This window comes from Rhea pennata, chromosome 8 (genome assembly GCF_028389875.1).
Source record: "Rhea pennata isolate bPtePen1 chromosome 8, bPtePen1.pri, whole genome shotgun sequence".
Lineage (NCBI taxonomy): Eukaryota > Metazoa > Chordata > Aves > Rheiformes > Rheidae > Rhea > Rhea pennata.
The window spans coordinates 25,527,009-25,543,159 of record NC_084670.1 but is presented as its reverse complement, the minus strand read 5'-3'; the positions used below and the strand labels follow the sequence as shown (position 1 = coordinate 25,543,159).

The window sequence follows — 16,151 nt, the reverse complement described above, 5'->3', positions numbered from 1 at the left end:
TTTTCCAAGCTAGGTAGTCATTATACTAAATTATCTTGAAGTCATTTTCAAGGTTGTTTACAGCCTTACCTATTTTGCCAGCTACTACTGGAGGTTTCATCAACTGCAAACTGTAATCCCTTTCTAAAGAGATAAGCTTGCATATGTAAGGTGAAAACATTTGTCCAAAAAAATTTGCTAGATCCAATGGTGTGAGTACACATATACACACACATACATATATAAGTACATATATATGTATGTTTCCATCTACACAAACATGTATCATTGTTCAATGTTGAGTTGGTTAAAAATTCACAAATTATTGTAAAATAGTGTTATGGAACCTAAGTGGTTACTGCAAGTTGATAGTTTATTACATGTTCTCTGGCAGCAAATGATACTAATGCAACAGTCTACCACATGGAAAACATCTTCTAGTGTTGTGTCCTCTTCCATAATGAAATGGGCTGGAAAATTTTTTAAATAGAATTTTTGTCTGTTGAAATCCTTCTTTGATAATATTGAACAATGGGAGTTATTTTTCAAAAAAAAAATCTAATTTTCAAGAAGTTACTCTTTATCTTCATTTCCAACAATTTCTTCTAGTTTAAGCAATTTTTCATTTTGAAAATAAAACCGTGGCTTTAAAAAATGGTTGAAATAAGTTTTAAGTTATATAACTTAATAAGTCAATTGACCTAAACTAGTTTAAAAAACTGCTAATAAAAACTCAGTGTTCAACTTATTTTCTAATTGGAATACAAACTTTATTTGAAATTCCTAGCAATTTCACAAGACTGGAAGTAAATTTGCTCTCCCACTCTATCAGTTAATGAATTTATTACATTATTGGGTACAACTGAAAGTTTCAGTCTGTTTCTGATCTCTTCTGATAATACACTTCAGTCAGTGTCGCCATATAAGCTTTTATCAACCTGTAAGGAAAGCATGAGGTGTTTTCTCCAGACCTTTGTGGTGATTATGGTACAGTAATTCTATCTTTTCCCCCTGGAAATATGTGAGAACTATGTGCTTACTAGCAATATTAGGCTATAATAAAAAAACACTCCAAACAATGAAAAAAACCAGCACTTCAGAAAGTATTTTTTTTTAGCAAAATCCACTACTAAAGGATAGTAAATTAATTGCTATCAAATGCCAGTGTGACTGAAATAATATAAGAATACTAGAGAAAAGTGAGGAGTTGCTTTTCACCTTACTGCAACAAACAGCCATTTAGGAAGACTACGTTGTTCAAAATCTACAATTGTTGAACCAGAATTATTAGGAAAAGTTTTAGTTCAAGGCTTGATCAAAGTAGGTTTACTTGTTCCTGGGAATGGAAGAGTGCAGCTCCTCCCTCTCTTTCACGTGGATGTACTAATTCTGATATGTGTATCTGCTATTCTAATACTCAATTCTATCAATAAAGCTTTTTACTGTGGACTTTCAAAATGAATTGTCTCATGCTGCCTCCCTTTATTTCTGCTAAAACACGGCAACATGTCTAGAACCACACTACTTTGCTTGAAAGATTTTCTGCAGGCTTTTACACTGTGCTTATTTGAAACTCAATTTGAAAGAGTAAAATGAAAACAATTAGTCTGTATTTTGCACAAAGCTATTCTTTCTCATCTGGCAGTTACTTGCTATCAGCATTAATTATTTTCTTCAAAGCATTTCCTATAACCAAAGGTAAAAAGTGATGCAGAGTATAGATGACAAGACTTACTCATGCCACAACACGAAAATTGGAAATGTATGAATTGATTAGCAGAATCTTGTCAGACAGTCAAGAATAGAAAGAGAAGTTAGATAAAACGTTAAAGTAAAATTAACCTGCAATACAGTACAACCTTTTAAAATCAACTATAAGGAATTAAAGAACTACTGTGATAAAACTATTTCCTAAAATAAATCCTTAAACACTGTCAATCTCTGTTAACACTATGCCCAGAAACGGGTACTGGTATGCTCTTTCCCTCCTCGCTCGCAGTCCCATCGGGCTAAAGAATTGCGTCCCTCTTACTGTCTTGACCATACATATGCTGAAAGATGCCAAAGATTCTGCTTAGTTAACTCATCTACTTATTAATACCCAGTAAGAAATTGCAGAGGACAGGTCACTTTTTCACTATTATAACTATGATTACTACGGTCAGCCTGGACCAACTCCTATTGCTGGTGCCTGTCAATACAAATACAATGGTGCCTGCTTACAAGAGTTACTGTAAAACCACTATCCACTTCCTGAGAAGGGAAGAGCAGTTCAAGAGAAAGCAAGCCTCTGTTCTACATTATTACAACTCCTAAGACTATCAGCTTTGTCAAAAGCTGATCTTTTGAAAACAAGATCTAAATCTTGTTTGACAGGGAATGAAATCAGGCCCCAAACACATTATAGATATTAAACACCTGCCCCTTTCCATCCACTCCTTGAACAGACAGGGAGAGACTGCTGGGAACAAAGAGCAGAAAGGGAGCCCTTGCTCTAGCCAACTTACAATAGAACATAAATCCCTTCCCACCTCTCAAGGATAAAAGATCAGACTAAATCATAAGCTTAGTCTACTCTACTGGCATTGGTAAGAAGATAGAAATCACTGAATAGAAGAAATTCAGCAAGAATCAAAGAGAAAAGAATATACTGTCCAAGCCACAATATCTAAAGGTTAGTCATTTCTCACACGTTAGCTCCTGACTAGTAGTCTCCCATCTGCTATCCCCATAAACTTTAAAAAGAAAAAACGGGAAGACCTTAAATGAGCCATAATGTATTTTCCTCCTTCAGCAAGACAAGGCCTCAGCATTCCTCACTCACATGATGGAGAGTGGGGAAGAAAAATATATTTGCAGTCCATAGCTGAAAATTTCAGCATTTTCCATTATGAAACGTGGAAAAAGCAAAACATTCATTTAAAAAATTTACTGTCTCCATTTGTTTTGGGATCTTATTTGCTTTATCCTTACCTCCAGGGGAAGGAAAGGGAAGTGTTATTCATGTATTTGACAGCACTTCATGTACAATCATTTTCATTCTTTTCCTGCAATTTTTGATTCACAAGTAGCATTACGGCATCACTCCTGTGCATGCGTTTGGAAGGGAGAAAAAAATACTGCAGCCAGTTTGTTCTTTGCCAATGGCTCCAGGAAAGACACACTTGCGAAAAATGGAAGTGAAGCAACAAATGCAACTGAAGTGGTAACAGACAGGTGAGGACTCAGTAAGGAATGCCACTGACATACTGTGTCTATACTGAGGAACCAAACACTTTCATAGATACTTAAATATATCTATACAACCCGTAGGTGTGGGTAGCATAGAAAAAGCCATGCAACTTGGCTTCAGTTACTCAATTTCTTCTTCACGCAAAGTTTTTTAGTATTCTTCATATGTCGAGAGTTCATCTTCATAAAACGAACTTTTGGAAGTTAGTCAAGTCACCTTTCATCTCTCACATTTCATGTTAGATTATCTAACAGGTCTCTTACTGATATTTGTTTATCTTGTAATGAACTAATTATGTTTATTTGTATTATCTGTTTAATATTTTCATTTTCCATATATTTCCTCATTTCATCTCTAGATGTTCTTGATAATATTTTCTTCTTGATATGCATTTATTTCCTAGCTTATCTCTTCTTCTCTCAAAGACACTTCGACACAAATATACACATCTTTTTGTCTCATTTTCTTAGTGACTGACTCCCCATTTCTTTACTCTTATCTTTTATTAATCTCTTTCCAAGAAGAAAGAGCTACACTGCCATAAAACAAGGGAGCTTAGTAAGTGTTTCTTGCTCCTGAAAGGGGAGTTTCCAAGAAAATAATTTTTATTAACATTCTCTCCCCCAGAGTAACTCCATGATATGTTCTTCTGCCATCCACTAATTAAGCAGCAGCAGGGAACAGCTTCCTTTGAATAGCTGACAGACAACTTATTTACTGCAAGCAAGACTAGAGACTGGCTATGCTATAATTCATCTTTTCACTGTTGAATTTGAGGAAAAATACAGTTCACACATGGCCCGGCCTCAAAGGACTCAGTAGCAGGCAGCTTCACTCAGTCTAGCTCTTAGAGGACAGATGCCCATAGCAGGGCCTGCATACAGCATTTTGTTTTACCAGTTTTTACTGAATTGCTGAAGATTACGTGAATTAGAAAAAGAACAACTTTTACCCCTAAAGGATTATTTTAACGCTGAATTTGTTCTTTTTTCTATAATGTTACCAAGTGAAACATTTTACTTTGAAATGTATTTGCAAATCTATCTTTATGTCTATATGCTTTCTTTTTACAGAAAAAAATTTTTAACGCAACCCACTTACGTATTTCCTCACATTTTACAGATGGCAGGTAACAGCAGTTTGCAATATTTATGTTTTTCCCTTTTCATTAAAAGAACTTTAATCATTTGTTGACCACACATTTCTATGCCTTTTCACAAATTCTTTCACATTTACTTTTCTTAATGTTTTGCTGGGGAGATGGAAAACCTATTCTAAGCTTTGGGCCTGAGAAATCTTTTGAGTTACCAGGTCCACCTGTAACTCCTAATCATATTTTTATTCTGTATTGGCCTTTCCTGTCCTCCCTCCCATAACTTCAGAGCCAGAAGGGTACTACAGTGCATTCTGGACTAGTGTCCTGATAGAACCTCAACCGCACTGCAACATGCACCTCTGCCCAGATAACATGTTTTAACCTTAGACTGCTTACACCTTAATTTTTAATAATTAAATGACACCACTCTATATCTGCCCACAGACCAACTGGTCTATACCTAATATTCCTAAATGAATCCTAATTCCACATTTAGGAGCATGATGACTGTCAGCTGAAAATCTGTACTGCTTTATCAGTTAATGATAAATTTGCATCGATTTTCTGTTTTTCAAGAATTAAATTTAGTCCTTACATATTTATGCACACTATGTACTACTTCACAGGAATCTGAGACAAGAATTCAATTGTAAATCTATAATTTTTTGAATTACCAGGACAATATTATTTAAAATGAGGCTGCTCTGCACTTCATGAATTCATTTTTAAATACAATTGTGACCATATTGCGGTGCACAATCAGGAAAAAAAAATGATCGTACAGTTGGTTTTATCAGAACTGTAGGAAAAGAATCACCCCAGCATAAGGAAACTGTGTTGTTGCCAAGCTGTATGTCAATTCCTAATGCCACTCCTTACTCCAACATGGAAAGCCTGTATGCAGCGAATTGCTTTTGCTCCTTAGGTTGCTTTAGTCTGTATCAGAGAAGAGCCAGTTCTGAATGCAGAAATATAAAAATACAGAAGAATAGCTTTCTGTCTTTCTACAGTCTACACACACTAACATGCCTTGTATTCCTAAAGCCACAGGTCAATGATCTGGCCCAGTAACAGCACTACTTCACATTCTTTCTAAGCGTATCCAAGAATATGCAATATATAAACCACAGATAGAATTAAGTGAAGTGAGAGACAGAAAACCACTGCAATTGTTTTCCAATTCAGTTGATAATATTACTGCCTAGGGATACATGGATTTTGGAAAAACTCATGAATCTTAGACTTTGGGTCAGGTGTAAAGGAGCAAAGCAATCCACACAAATGCATTCAGCGCAAGGACAGTGGGTTTTGCTGCTAGAGATGGCCAACTGCATTGCATTCTCCAAGGAACCTTCTTGTCCTCTGAGTGCCTGATTGACTGTGGGTGCCGTGACTGTCACAGCTAAGCAGCTGAACACGATCTAAGAGGAAAGGAATCTGAAAGTGCCAACTAATTATACTGACTGAGTGAAACTGCAGAAATATCTCTTTGCATATAAGCAACAGTAAAAATAATTCCACAGATGTATGTGTGCATGTGTGTGTGTGGGGGGGGGGGGCGGGGGGAACATGCATCTCTTACTGATATTTTAATAGCAAATACACTCCTTTCTGCACGGCTCACCAACGAAACCTACATATAGAGCAAAGCAGAACTTTGTAACCGCTGTGCTTTCATATATATCAGACTTGTACTACCAAAAACAAATATTGGTCAAAATGGACATAACATTTAGACATTTGCTTTAAAATGTAGCATCCCTTCCACTCGCCACTATGGGCCGCAGAAGATACACTCTAGTTAACATATTACTGACAGGATGATGAGAAAGCTCCTGTCAGACACTGGCCAGCCGGGTGTTCGAGACAAAATGCACGGCCCCAGTTGACTAGTTAGAGAAAGACTGGCAAGGTACAATTACAGAGGCATATGACAAGCTTTCATGCTTGAGTGACTTGAGAACCGATGACATGGCTTTAAACAGCAATCCTTCCTACCTCCGGTCACAAAACAGCAATAAGTCAACTGATGCACTGTTGTAAAATCATGATTTATTCCTTTGCTTTGAATACATGAGAGTATGGTATGATGTTCTGGTAGACTACCACAGCAGGTGCACTTGGGGCCTAAACATCTAGGGCCTGCCTACAGCATGCATAAAATCAATGTTTTAGTTCAGCCTTCCTGAAAAAGCCTTCCCAAGCAGTTTAATAATTTATTGTAAGATTGAATTAAAAAATTAATTGTATTGAAACTGTTACAGCTCCATGCAATTAATAAGAATACATGCAGATGTAGTAATGAATGAGAAAATGGTGCTACATTAGAATATATAGTATGACATTTAGGAAAAGTCTTTCTCATACAGTTAAAGTGAAATAGCTAACAGCTACCTCTGTGAATTAATCAGTTCCATTGTTTCATTCATTCATTCCAAAGTCATGTAATTTGTTTCTCTTTTACAACATACCATTCAAAAGCCAAAAATGGTAATTTTTGTTAGAAACAGATCTAACAGAATAGGCTAGCAAATCTGTCTCTAATACTAAGCTTGAAGCACCATGTGAGGTTTATGACAATCGCATTAAGTAGTTGGAAAGTCAAGCTAAAAAAAAAATCAACAGTTAGGGCAAACAATGACCAAAAGCTATGACAGAAATGAATAGTGAGAATTTGCCATGTATTTTTGAGCAGTTGCTATGGAAAGCAAAGATCCCCACCAAAAGAGTTTTTTAAAGGTTATAAACAAAGAAAATCAATTTAAAGAAAGATGCAAAGAATACATAACAACTGCAAATACAAGCAGATGCACATAAAACAAATCTTGCTTGACTGAAACAAAACATAAGTTATCAGCTGAATTTGAGCCCCTCAGGACAAGTTGGTAATCATCATTTTTATTTTTTTAATTAACAGGCTACTGAACAGCTTAAAACAGAAATCTCCTTTTCTCTTTCTCTTCTTGCCTGCCCAATAACCCTTCTTTTTAAATACAGCATCTGTTTTTTCCCCCTTGTTTTCATATCAGGACTGATTCTTTATTTGAATATAACGAAAACATGAAATTTGTAGGACAGAAATGCTAGACTTAAACCATTTCTGTGTATAAGTGCAGTTTTCCATCCCCCTCTCAAGAATGGCAAGGAGAAATGAAGCAAGGCCTTGAATTATGCCTTTTGTTATCAGTCACTGCCCCGAGATTCTGAACCGAAACAGAGCCGATAACTCCAAGGTGACATCACAACCCAGCGCACTTCATGAAGTGACACAAACACTTGGTATTCAGTTAACCCCAAAGATAAGGCACAATTCCCTTAACAGTACGTTGTACTTGATAGCACTATTTTTGAAAGTATAATCTTTTTAAATATCAAATTGCAAATCAGCAATATTAAAATGTGACTGGTGTGATACAAAAGTATGTCTTTTGTATTGTGTTTATTTATTTTGTATGTTTGTTTGTTATTTGTATGTATTTTCTATTGTGTAATTAGGCAATCCATTGCTAAACAAGATTATCTTACCATGCTAAAAACACATGTAGTCATTCTAGTTAATTCTTATAAGAGATACTTAGAAGGGTTGAATCTGTTTTTTAAACTACAGTGCTCTTTAAACAAGCAAGTCTACTACTGCTCCTGTTCTGTTTATGAAAGACTACCGGGTAACACTTTTTGCTGAAGATCCTGATAAGCCAGCTCTACTTTTCATTCTTTCAGCTCTTTATTTTTTTCACTTTTAATCAGACTTCACTAATATACCCACTCTTACATCAGAATGATGTGGCAGTAATTTACTTTACCTATGACTTAAGTTAGTAGACTGAAAAAAATAACCAGAAGAATGTGAAACTGATGTGGTATCTCTTTTCAGACTTGATCTGCAATCTGTTGTTCAGATTCACAGCTTGGTGGTCTCATCCTTCAGGATGTCCAATTAGCACCAACAAAAAGTCTGTTATGACTGCATATCCTTATCCAGGAGAATAATATATAAATTATTTTCACTGATGACACCATCAAGATGACTCTGTTACTTCATAAAAAGATTACTGTCTCAAAGTTCAGAATAAATAGTTGAATTGTAAGCAAAATCACGCTTCTCTCACAAGTGGCGTATTAAACCCATTGATCTGCAATGGCTTCCAAACCAGTGATGCCCTAAAGACACAACGGCATTAAAAGGGATTTCGCATCATTAGATTTGTCTATTTATGGTATATTTTTTCTTCTATTTCTTGACACCAAGCTAGGTCCTGAACCAGAAAGCTGAAAAAATAAATCTAATTCCATGGTTTTGCTCCTTTTTTTTGTGAACTTTTATTAAACCAGGTTCTTTGACAGGGCTTTCCCTTCAAATTCTCTTCACCCTTTTGGGTGGTCAACACTCTGATCTTTTTGTCATGTTGTGAAGCATAATTCTTCTCCTAGTCATTTCCAGAGAAGAAAAAAGATGAAGTTATGATATGAATATGGATATTCCCTAAGATAAAGTAAAATCTTTGGTGGCTAGAAAAAAGATGCATCTTAGACTAGTAATCTGAAGATTGCTTATATTCATTCACTACTTATCTTTCTGTTCTTCCTATTTGTTCATGTCACCTCTACCTGTGCAGGCTCATGTCTCCTTTATTCTCTAATCATCACTGACTTATGTATTTCGCTCCTTATTCTGCAGATCAGCACACGGTGAAGTGCTGTCTTTTGCCTACCATCTTAGTGACTCTTGGGCATCCTCTCACCACAACACTGATTACAGATTCAGAGACCTAACACTGTGGTGCTCAAAAAACGCCTATGCCTAAGGGAACTAAAATAACTGTTCATTTATTCTGTAGTGCAATTAGCAATGCCTAGGAACACAGCATTGATGTTCCACCACATAAAGTGCACTAAACAAAACACTTCATGCAGTATTGTTGGGAAAAAAATGGAGGGATTTTCAATGACTGAGCTTAACAGGCAGTAGCTTCTACATAACAAATATGCTCTATGCTGAAAGTTGGTTATAAAGTGACAGTCTCATACTAACGCAAAATTAATATTCAGAGTATCTTCAAAATGTAGGGTATTTTAAAATCTCAAAATGATACTGTAAAGTTTAAACCAAAATAATATTGAAATATTTAAATGTATTTCAAAATGAAACACAGTATTATTTTATTAAACAGTCTAAGCAGATATAAGAGAAAAAACACTTTAAAGCGAGCAGTAACCTAAAACCTCTAATAAAAAATTACTATTTTGAGTTGTACATTATTATCAGCCTGAAGAGCTGCTCCAAATCAGAGCTATTACCGTATGCACTCCCAAACCACTCTAACAAAGATGAATCTACCTATTACCAGGTTAGGATAGCAGCTATTATTATGGCCTCTTGATTTCTTTGAAGTAGCTCCAATGGAATAAGCCACAAGTGAATAATAAAGATCTTATAATAGCCCTTAAGAATTCTTTTTAGGTTAGAAGGCACAGAAATGAACTCAGGATAGTTAAAGAACTCTCATCTCCTGATAAGAAAAATAATTAACCTGACTTAATGTATCTGAGTGGGTCTTATATAAATCAGACTTTTGTACTTCAAGAGCCAGACTAAAACCATATATCAGGAAAGTATGTAGATATTGTCTTATAAGTACACATAGAACATATCTAAAACCACAAAGGTCTGCAGGTCTTTTTGTGAAACGTTCAATATATTCTACTGAAAAGGAGAAGTGTGAAGTACTTACAGTGCTTAGTTTGCTAGAGGTAATAATGATTCGTCTCTCATGCAACATACTGGCATAAAGTTGCAGCATGTTGTTCACATCCACAGCAACAAAATACTCAGTGAGGTTTCTCTGTTTAAATAAATAAGATGTTAACAATATAGCAACAGCAGTAGCTGAGTGGAACATTTTATACACCACTTAAAAAATTTTTGATCAGTTAGTAGAAAAAAGAATCCTACTGAAGAAAAGTGTCTCTACATTAAAATTTCTGTGCTCTAAAAGTAAATGATTGAGTTTTTAAGCTGAAGAAAACTAACCTGGTGTAAGTTAATATTATTCTTCTAATTTTATTATGCTCCTGAATTTAGATTTGCACATTTTGCAAATATGGACAACCTGAAACTTGGTATAATACCAATAGCATCATATTCTATTAAAATAACCATTACTTCCAATCTCAGGAATAGATCCTCCACCAAGCATTAGCTCTTCTGTCACAGTTGTGATAATAAAACTGTCCTATTTTGCCAGGCTCTCCCAAAGTCAACACATTTTACTCTACTTCAAATTAAGTACAGCAAGTAGACTGAGAAACAAGTATTTGCTTAAGCTGTATGTGCCAGGACATCAAACAGCCAGATACACTGGGTAGAAGGTGCTGGGTCCTTCCTGCGGTCACCATTTCCTCTTCTGATGAGGACCCCATGGTCATCCTATTGTGAGGTTTAATGAAAAGCATAGTCAACAGCTCTTCTTATTTATAGTTCCAGACAACATAGGAGTGGGAAAAAGATCTGTGTGTTCCAGCTTATTAACTTAGGATATTTCTACATGGCATTCAGAGATAAACAAGTTCTGAATAAGCTAATACAGGTACCAGCAAAAATGTCTAAGAAAACAATAAATTTGGTAAACATTGGTGAATATGCATGGAAATATATTGATATGCCTTACAATATACAAAGCATATTTCAAATTTTATATACTATCACATCTGCAACCAGAACTCTCATTTGTCTTTTCTTAGGAACAATATAGTACAGAATTTTAAAGTAACAAATCTATCAATTATATGCACCAGTTCAAAGACAGCCCTGCAGACAGTGAAACTGTTAGTTTCTACAAGAAAAAGGCAGCATTCCCGAATTCACAAGTTGCCTGTCCAAAGCTCCCTATGGCAGCAAGGTATCCCATGTCGTAAAGGAGAGGGCAGGGCTCACATGCCACAAGGGACACAGGCATCACTGGGCAACATGGCCAAATGCCTAGGCAGTGCTGCAAGGCTGCCCTCAGCTGTCTCTCCCAGCTCCCATTACTACCTTTCCTCATACTGGAAGGATGAGGCTCCACATTTATAAATGGAGTAAAAAAAATACAGAAAGGCACCCGAGAAAAAAAGGGACTGTGACAAGGTGACTTCCCCACCATGTCCAGCCAGATGCCACTCTGCATGGGCAACTGCCAACAAACTTCTGCCAAAATTTCTTCACAGATATCACACCATCCACCAAGAGCAAGTTCTGTGTTCCTATGTATTTTTGTACTATCCAACAGACGTAACTTTCAGAAGGAAGTTATTATTTGAAAGCATAAAAATGCAAATCTATATATCCATATTCAACTCCAAATTTAAAGACAAGATTTTAAAGCAGAAAATTAAGATGGTGTTCTATTAGACATTATCTCTTTTAAAACACATCGCAGAGAACACAATCTGAGATTTCACATTTGCAGCTTACAGAATGCAAGTATTCATTTAAAAAATATATTTTAATCATTACTGGTGCATAGTGACAATCCAAATCTGAGCAGGTATAGCAGATTTTCAGTAAGCCTGAAACAAAGCCTTCTTGCACAAAAATTAACTGCGTATCTTGACAGCTGGATTTGCAGCTTAGCAATGAATTGTTTAAGGGACACGTATTCAAGTAACACTAAGTGCATAAGCAGACTATGTTTTGAATATACAATTCCCATAAATGTAAATAAACCAAGTAAATATTAACAAAGGACAGATATAAAAGTGGTCAAAAACATCCTGTATAATGCTTTAATACCAGATAATGACGAGTAGTAAATACAACACTAACTTTACTAGCTCAAGGTTTTATTAATACACATCAATCACATTCTAAAAGCAGTGTTGGAAAAAAATGATAATGACAGAGTTCAGCCCTACATACAGAATGAAGGCAATACTTCTCTCCTTAAATATTTAGAAACAAAACTTCATACTTACACTTTCAGGGATTGTTGGCAATCCAGTTATATCAGGAGTAATGAAGTATGAGTGCTAATCAGTGGGGAAAAAAACAATTAATAACTTGTGCAGACAAAAGCCAAGGCAAAAAAAAAAAAAAAAAAGGTGGGGGTGGGGGAATGGGAGAGAACCCATAGCATTTAGGATTTCCAACCACCACACTTTGTTTAAGCAAATAGCTATCTTTCTGATAGAATTCTTGCTACTACTAGACAAAGAGTTAAGTAGATAACAACAAGAAATGACAATCTCTGGTTCAGCATAGCATACAAATGAAATGAACAAAACATCATACTGCACTTTTGAAATAACACTGAAATTAAGTCAAATTTAAGTGCTGTCACAAGTCTGAGAAAAGCATTGATTAAAATAAGCATTGATTTAAAAATTGCAACAGGAAAACGTTAAAGAACAAAACATAAATTTAGACTGGAAGAGGAAAAATCATTCACAGGAGAAAATTAATTAGCACAGAATCATTAGTATTTGATACACATTCTATTCGCTTCTCAAATGTCTTTGAGACAAAAAAATGTGTTAACAGAAATCAAAATCCAACGGCTTGAGATTCAGCAGTTGTTTATAAAATAAAATTAGCAATTTTATCCACCTTAGTTTGAGGCTATTTAGAATGCAAACATGAAATGGATTAAATTGAAAACAGGTATAATTTACATGATTTCCATTAATTCAGTGCTTTTAACAGTTACTATACATGAATTTAGCTCAGCAATTTTAAAGTGTTTTAGTGTATTAGTCTAAGTCTTGAAGGACAAAGAAACCTTAAGTATATACTAAATAAATGTGATAATTATTGAATATTTAGCTTTTGTTTGTTTTCAGTTGATTTTTTTTAACTTAGATTGTAAATAAAACGATTGATTTTGTTTTTATAGTGTATTTCAATACTACAATTACTAACACAAAAACAGAGTTTCAATTCAAACTTGAAAAGACCAAATCATGAAGGAAGTATATAAGCTATTAAACATGCCTTATGATCAATCGATAAACTTTATTTATTAATACTACTAACTGTAGGAGAGTCTTACTAAAACCAGTTTGATATATTTAATAGAATATTTTCAGCACAAATTAGGTTTCTTGGCAATTGTTAATTTTCTTTAATCAGCTTTAAAAAGGCATCCTAAACATCCTAATATTTGCACAGGAAATATTCCAGTATATTGTTTTGCATTAACAGAGGGAGGGAAAAAAAAAAAAAAAAAAGATATTTTTCCTCTAGTCAAGTGCAAGAAAATATTCAGATTAATGGCATGTCTTTCATTTTTCAGAAGTATGATGAGAACAGAAAATTATTTCCTATCTACAATCAGGTATTTATTATATTACTATAACGAGAAATATTTGTCAAAAATGTTTGAGTAATTAATTTAGTAACTTATAGAAGCTTCTTTTTTAAAAAGAAAACAATTAACAAAGCAGTAGTATTCCATTCACTGAACAGGAAAGGAAGTTGAACTATGAGAATCAGTTATGCAGAATCATAAGTAGCCAAAAAAAAAGAAAAATGGCATGGAGTACTTGCACATCTTTAATAAACTTCTTTGGGAAGATGTATGGCTGTGTAATGGATACTGAACTAGTAATTACTGTCCCATATAAAGATTTCTGTTAAAGAGGACACTAAGGAAATAAGTAAATTATTTTGCTCATTTTGCTCACCAATTTAAAAGGTTTGATTTTGCTTGAGATTTTTTCCTTACAAGAGGATTATAATGCACGCATACATAGCTCTGAAATTCATTTAGTGTAAACAGAATAGATATATTAATATTAGATTGCTCTTTTAGGCTAAAGACAACAGCAGAATTCCCAAAGGACAGGTACAAATAAGCCTGAAATCAAAAGAGATACCTACAGTAATTAATTATTTTTTAATTACAATAGGCTTTAGACAGTCAGTGCCTTTTAAACTCACCGATACAAGAAAAGGCTGTTTTTTCAAAACTTGCTCACTTGCAAAAATCATCTCTTGGTTCTTACGAAACATGAGAGAAAAATTGAACAATTGATTTTTTTTTCTTTTTGAACAAAAAGGCTAAAGCTGACTCTAATTCTTGCATATTCCATGCTAACATGTTTAAAATATTGGTTGAAAATATGCTTTTTTATATTTTTCCCCATTTGAATTCAGATTCAACTCAGCTTTCCCCTTCCCCCCCCACAACAAAAATGAATGATTACTGTATTTCACTTTTGCTAGCCCTCCATGGATAAAATAAAAGTGACCCAAATTACATTTAGCTCAGGTTTCACAGAATGAGTGATGACTTATCCTAAGTTTCATTTACAAAATATTTCTTACTGGGACTGATAGGTGAGAGTAGAGATGGTTCCTAACTGGACAAAGGTGTTTTGATGTCCTGATCAGGGATTATTGGGAGATGCCATGTATCCAGATACTGGGAAATAATTTATGCTTGGCTATATATGTGTGATCAAAGTACTATTGTGGCCTGCCATTTAAATCTCACTTCGATGTCTATGAGACTTTGTATATTTGAGTAAACTGGGGAGGAGAGAGAGAAGGGAAGATTTCAATTCTGCATCAAGAAATTCAAATTAAATTCATCCTGGAACAATGAAAAGCAACCTCATGCTCCCATTTCTACAATATTTCAGACCATAACTTCTTTTTAAGTCTATTACAACTGGTAGTTCCAGTCTAGTCTATTTACAGTATACTAGAAAGGGGCATCAAATGGAAAGGCAAGACATACAAAGTTAGGGCTGAAAGTGGCCAAAAATACCTCCCTACTCCCTGCAGTACTGAGCACTAGTAAAGCACAGATTCCTGTACCAAGATTCATAAAACATTCTGATTTAGACTAACATACTCCTGCTTTTCTTCATCTGAACCCACAATACTTGCGCAACTGTACTTGCAGTCACGCATCTGGCAGGAAGCCTGCATTAAGATAATCATTCTTTAGCTAAAAAGATTACAAAACTCTTTAAATGATGAAACAAACCACTAGGAAGCAGAGACAACTGAGAAAAAAAATACCTTTAGAAGCAAGGTAATGTTGAAATAAATCTAGCAGCATCAAATTTATTGCAAGCAACTTGTCATTCTAGTGTTGCCAGTCATTCATCACAGCATTAATTTCAAAGTAGGCATATTCTATGTGAGATGAAACACACACACTGACAGCAACGCTTTGTAAGAATTTAAAATGAAAAGTATCTTTAAAAATTTTATGTTCTAATGAAACACAGTAGGCTATTTAAAGGAGTTATAAAGGGTTTTAAGGTGCCAAATTGGCATCGGTCATAATACTGTAATTAATGGTAGCAAAATATTCGATGTACAAAATAATTCTCCCAAGAACAGTATGAACATAGTATTTTGTTGTTGTTCTGAAAAAAAAAAACATTTTTATTGCCTGCTACTTGATAAAAAATAACTTGAAATATTTTACTAACAGCAGCAAAAAATCAGCGACAGAAACAACTCAGACTGCAGCCTCAAAAAACAGTAAGCAGTTGCGCTGAAAACAACATAAAGACAACTGAAAGAACTTCCAAATAAAAGTGAATTAGTACTCTGCAATGGAAAAAAAAAAATGTATCAGGGCTCTTTAATCTAATGAAAAAAAGCAAAACAAGAATGAGTACCAGACTCTGAAACCAGAAAAATCAAACGAAGTTAAAGGCAGCATTATTTTAGGCAGCAAAGGGGAATAACCACTGGAATGAAAGTGGTAGATTCTCCACTCTTGCACACCTTCATATTACGACCAGATGCTTTTCTAGAATTCGTGCTTACTGAACTCAAAGCACTGAGCTCTACTCTAAAATAAATGGGTTAAAAAGTAATATATATGACACATACAAGGTCAAGAT

The 16,151-nt window shown here is 34.8% G+C and overlaps 1 protein-coding gene across 5 annotated transcripts in view; it reads right to left on the bottom strand.

Moving 5' to 3' along the window:
* The window catches only part of DENND1B (DENN domain containing 1B), a 169,268-nt gene that overhangs the window by 67,803 nt on the left and 85,314 nt on the right, over positions 1-16,151 (bottom strand). For 4 of the 5 annotated variants that reach the window (XR_009959096.1, XM_062581393.1, XM_062581394.1 and 1 more), the window contains exons 8-9: positions 12,261-12,314; positions 10,040-10,150 (exon numbers count right to left, since the gene is read on the bottom strand). Coding sequence is in view for 4 of the 5 variants with exons in the window: in XM_062581393.1 (XP_062437377.1) it covers positions 10,040-10,150; positions 12,261-12,314 (165 nt within the window). In the remaining variant the exon portion in view is untranslated. Of the gene's footprint in view, positions 1-10,039; positions 10,151-12,260; positions 12,315-14,223; positions 14,284-16,151 lie in introns of all 5 variants that reach the window. The other variant, XM_062581396.1, reaches the window with a different exon arrangement.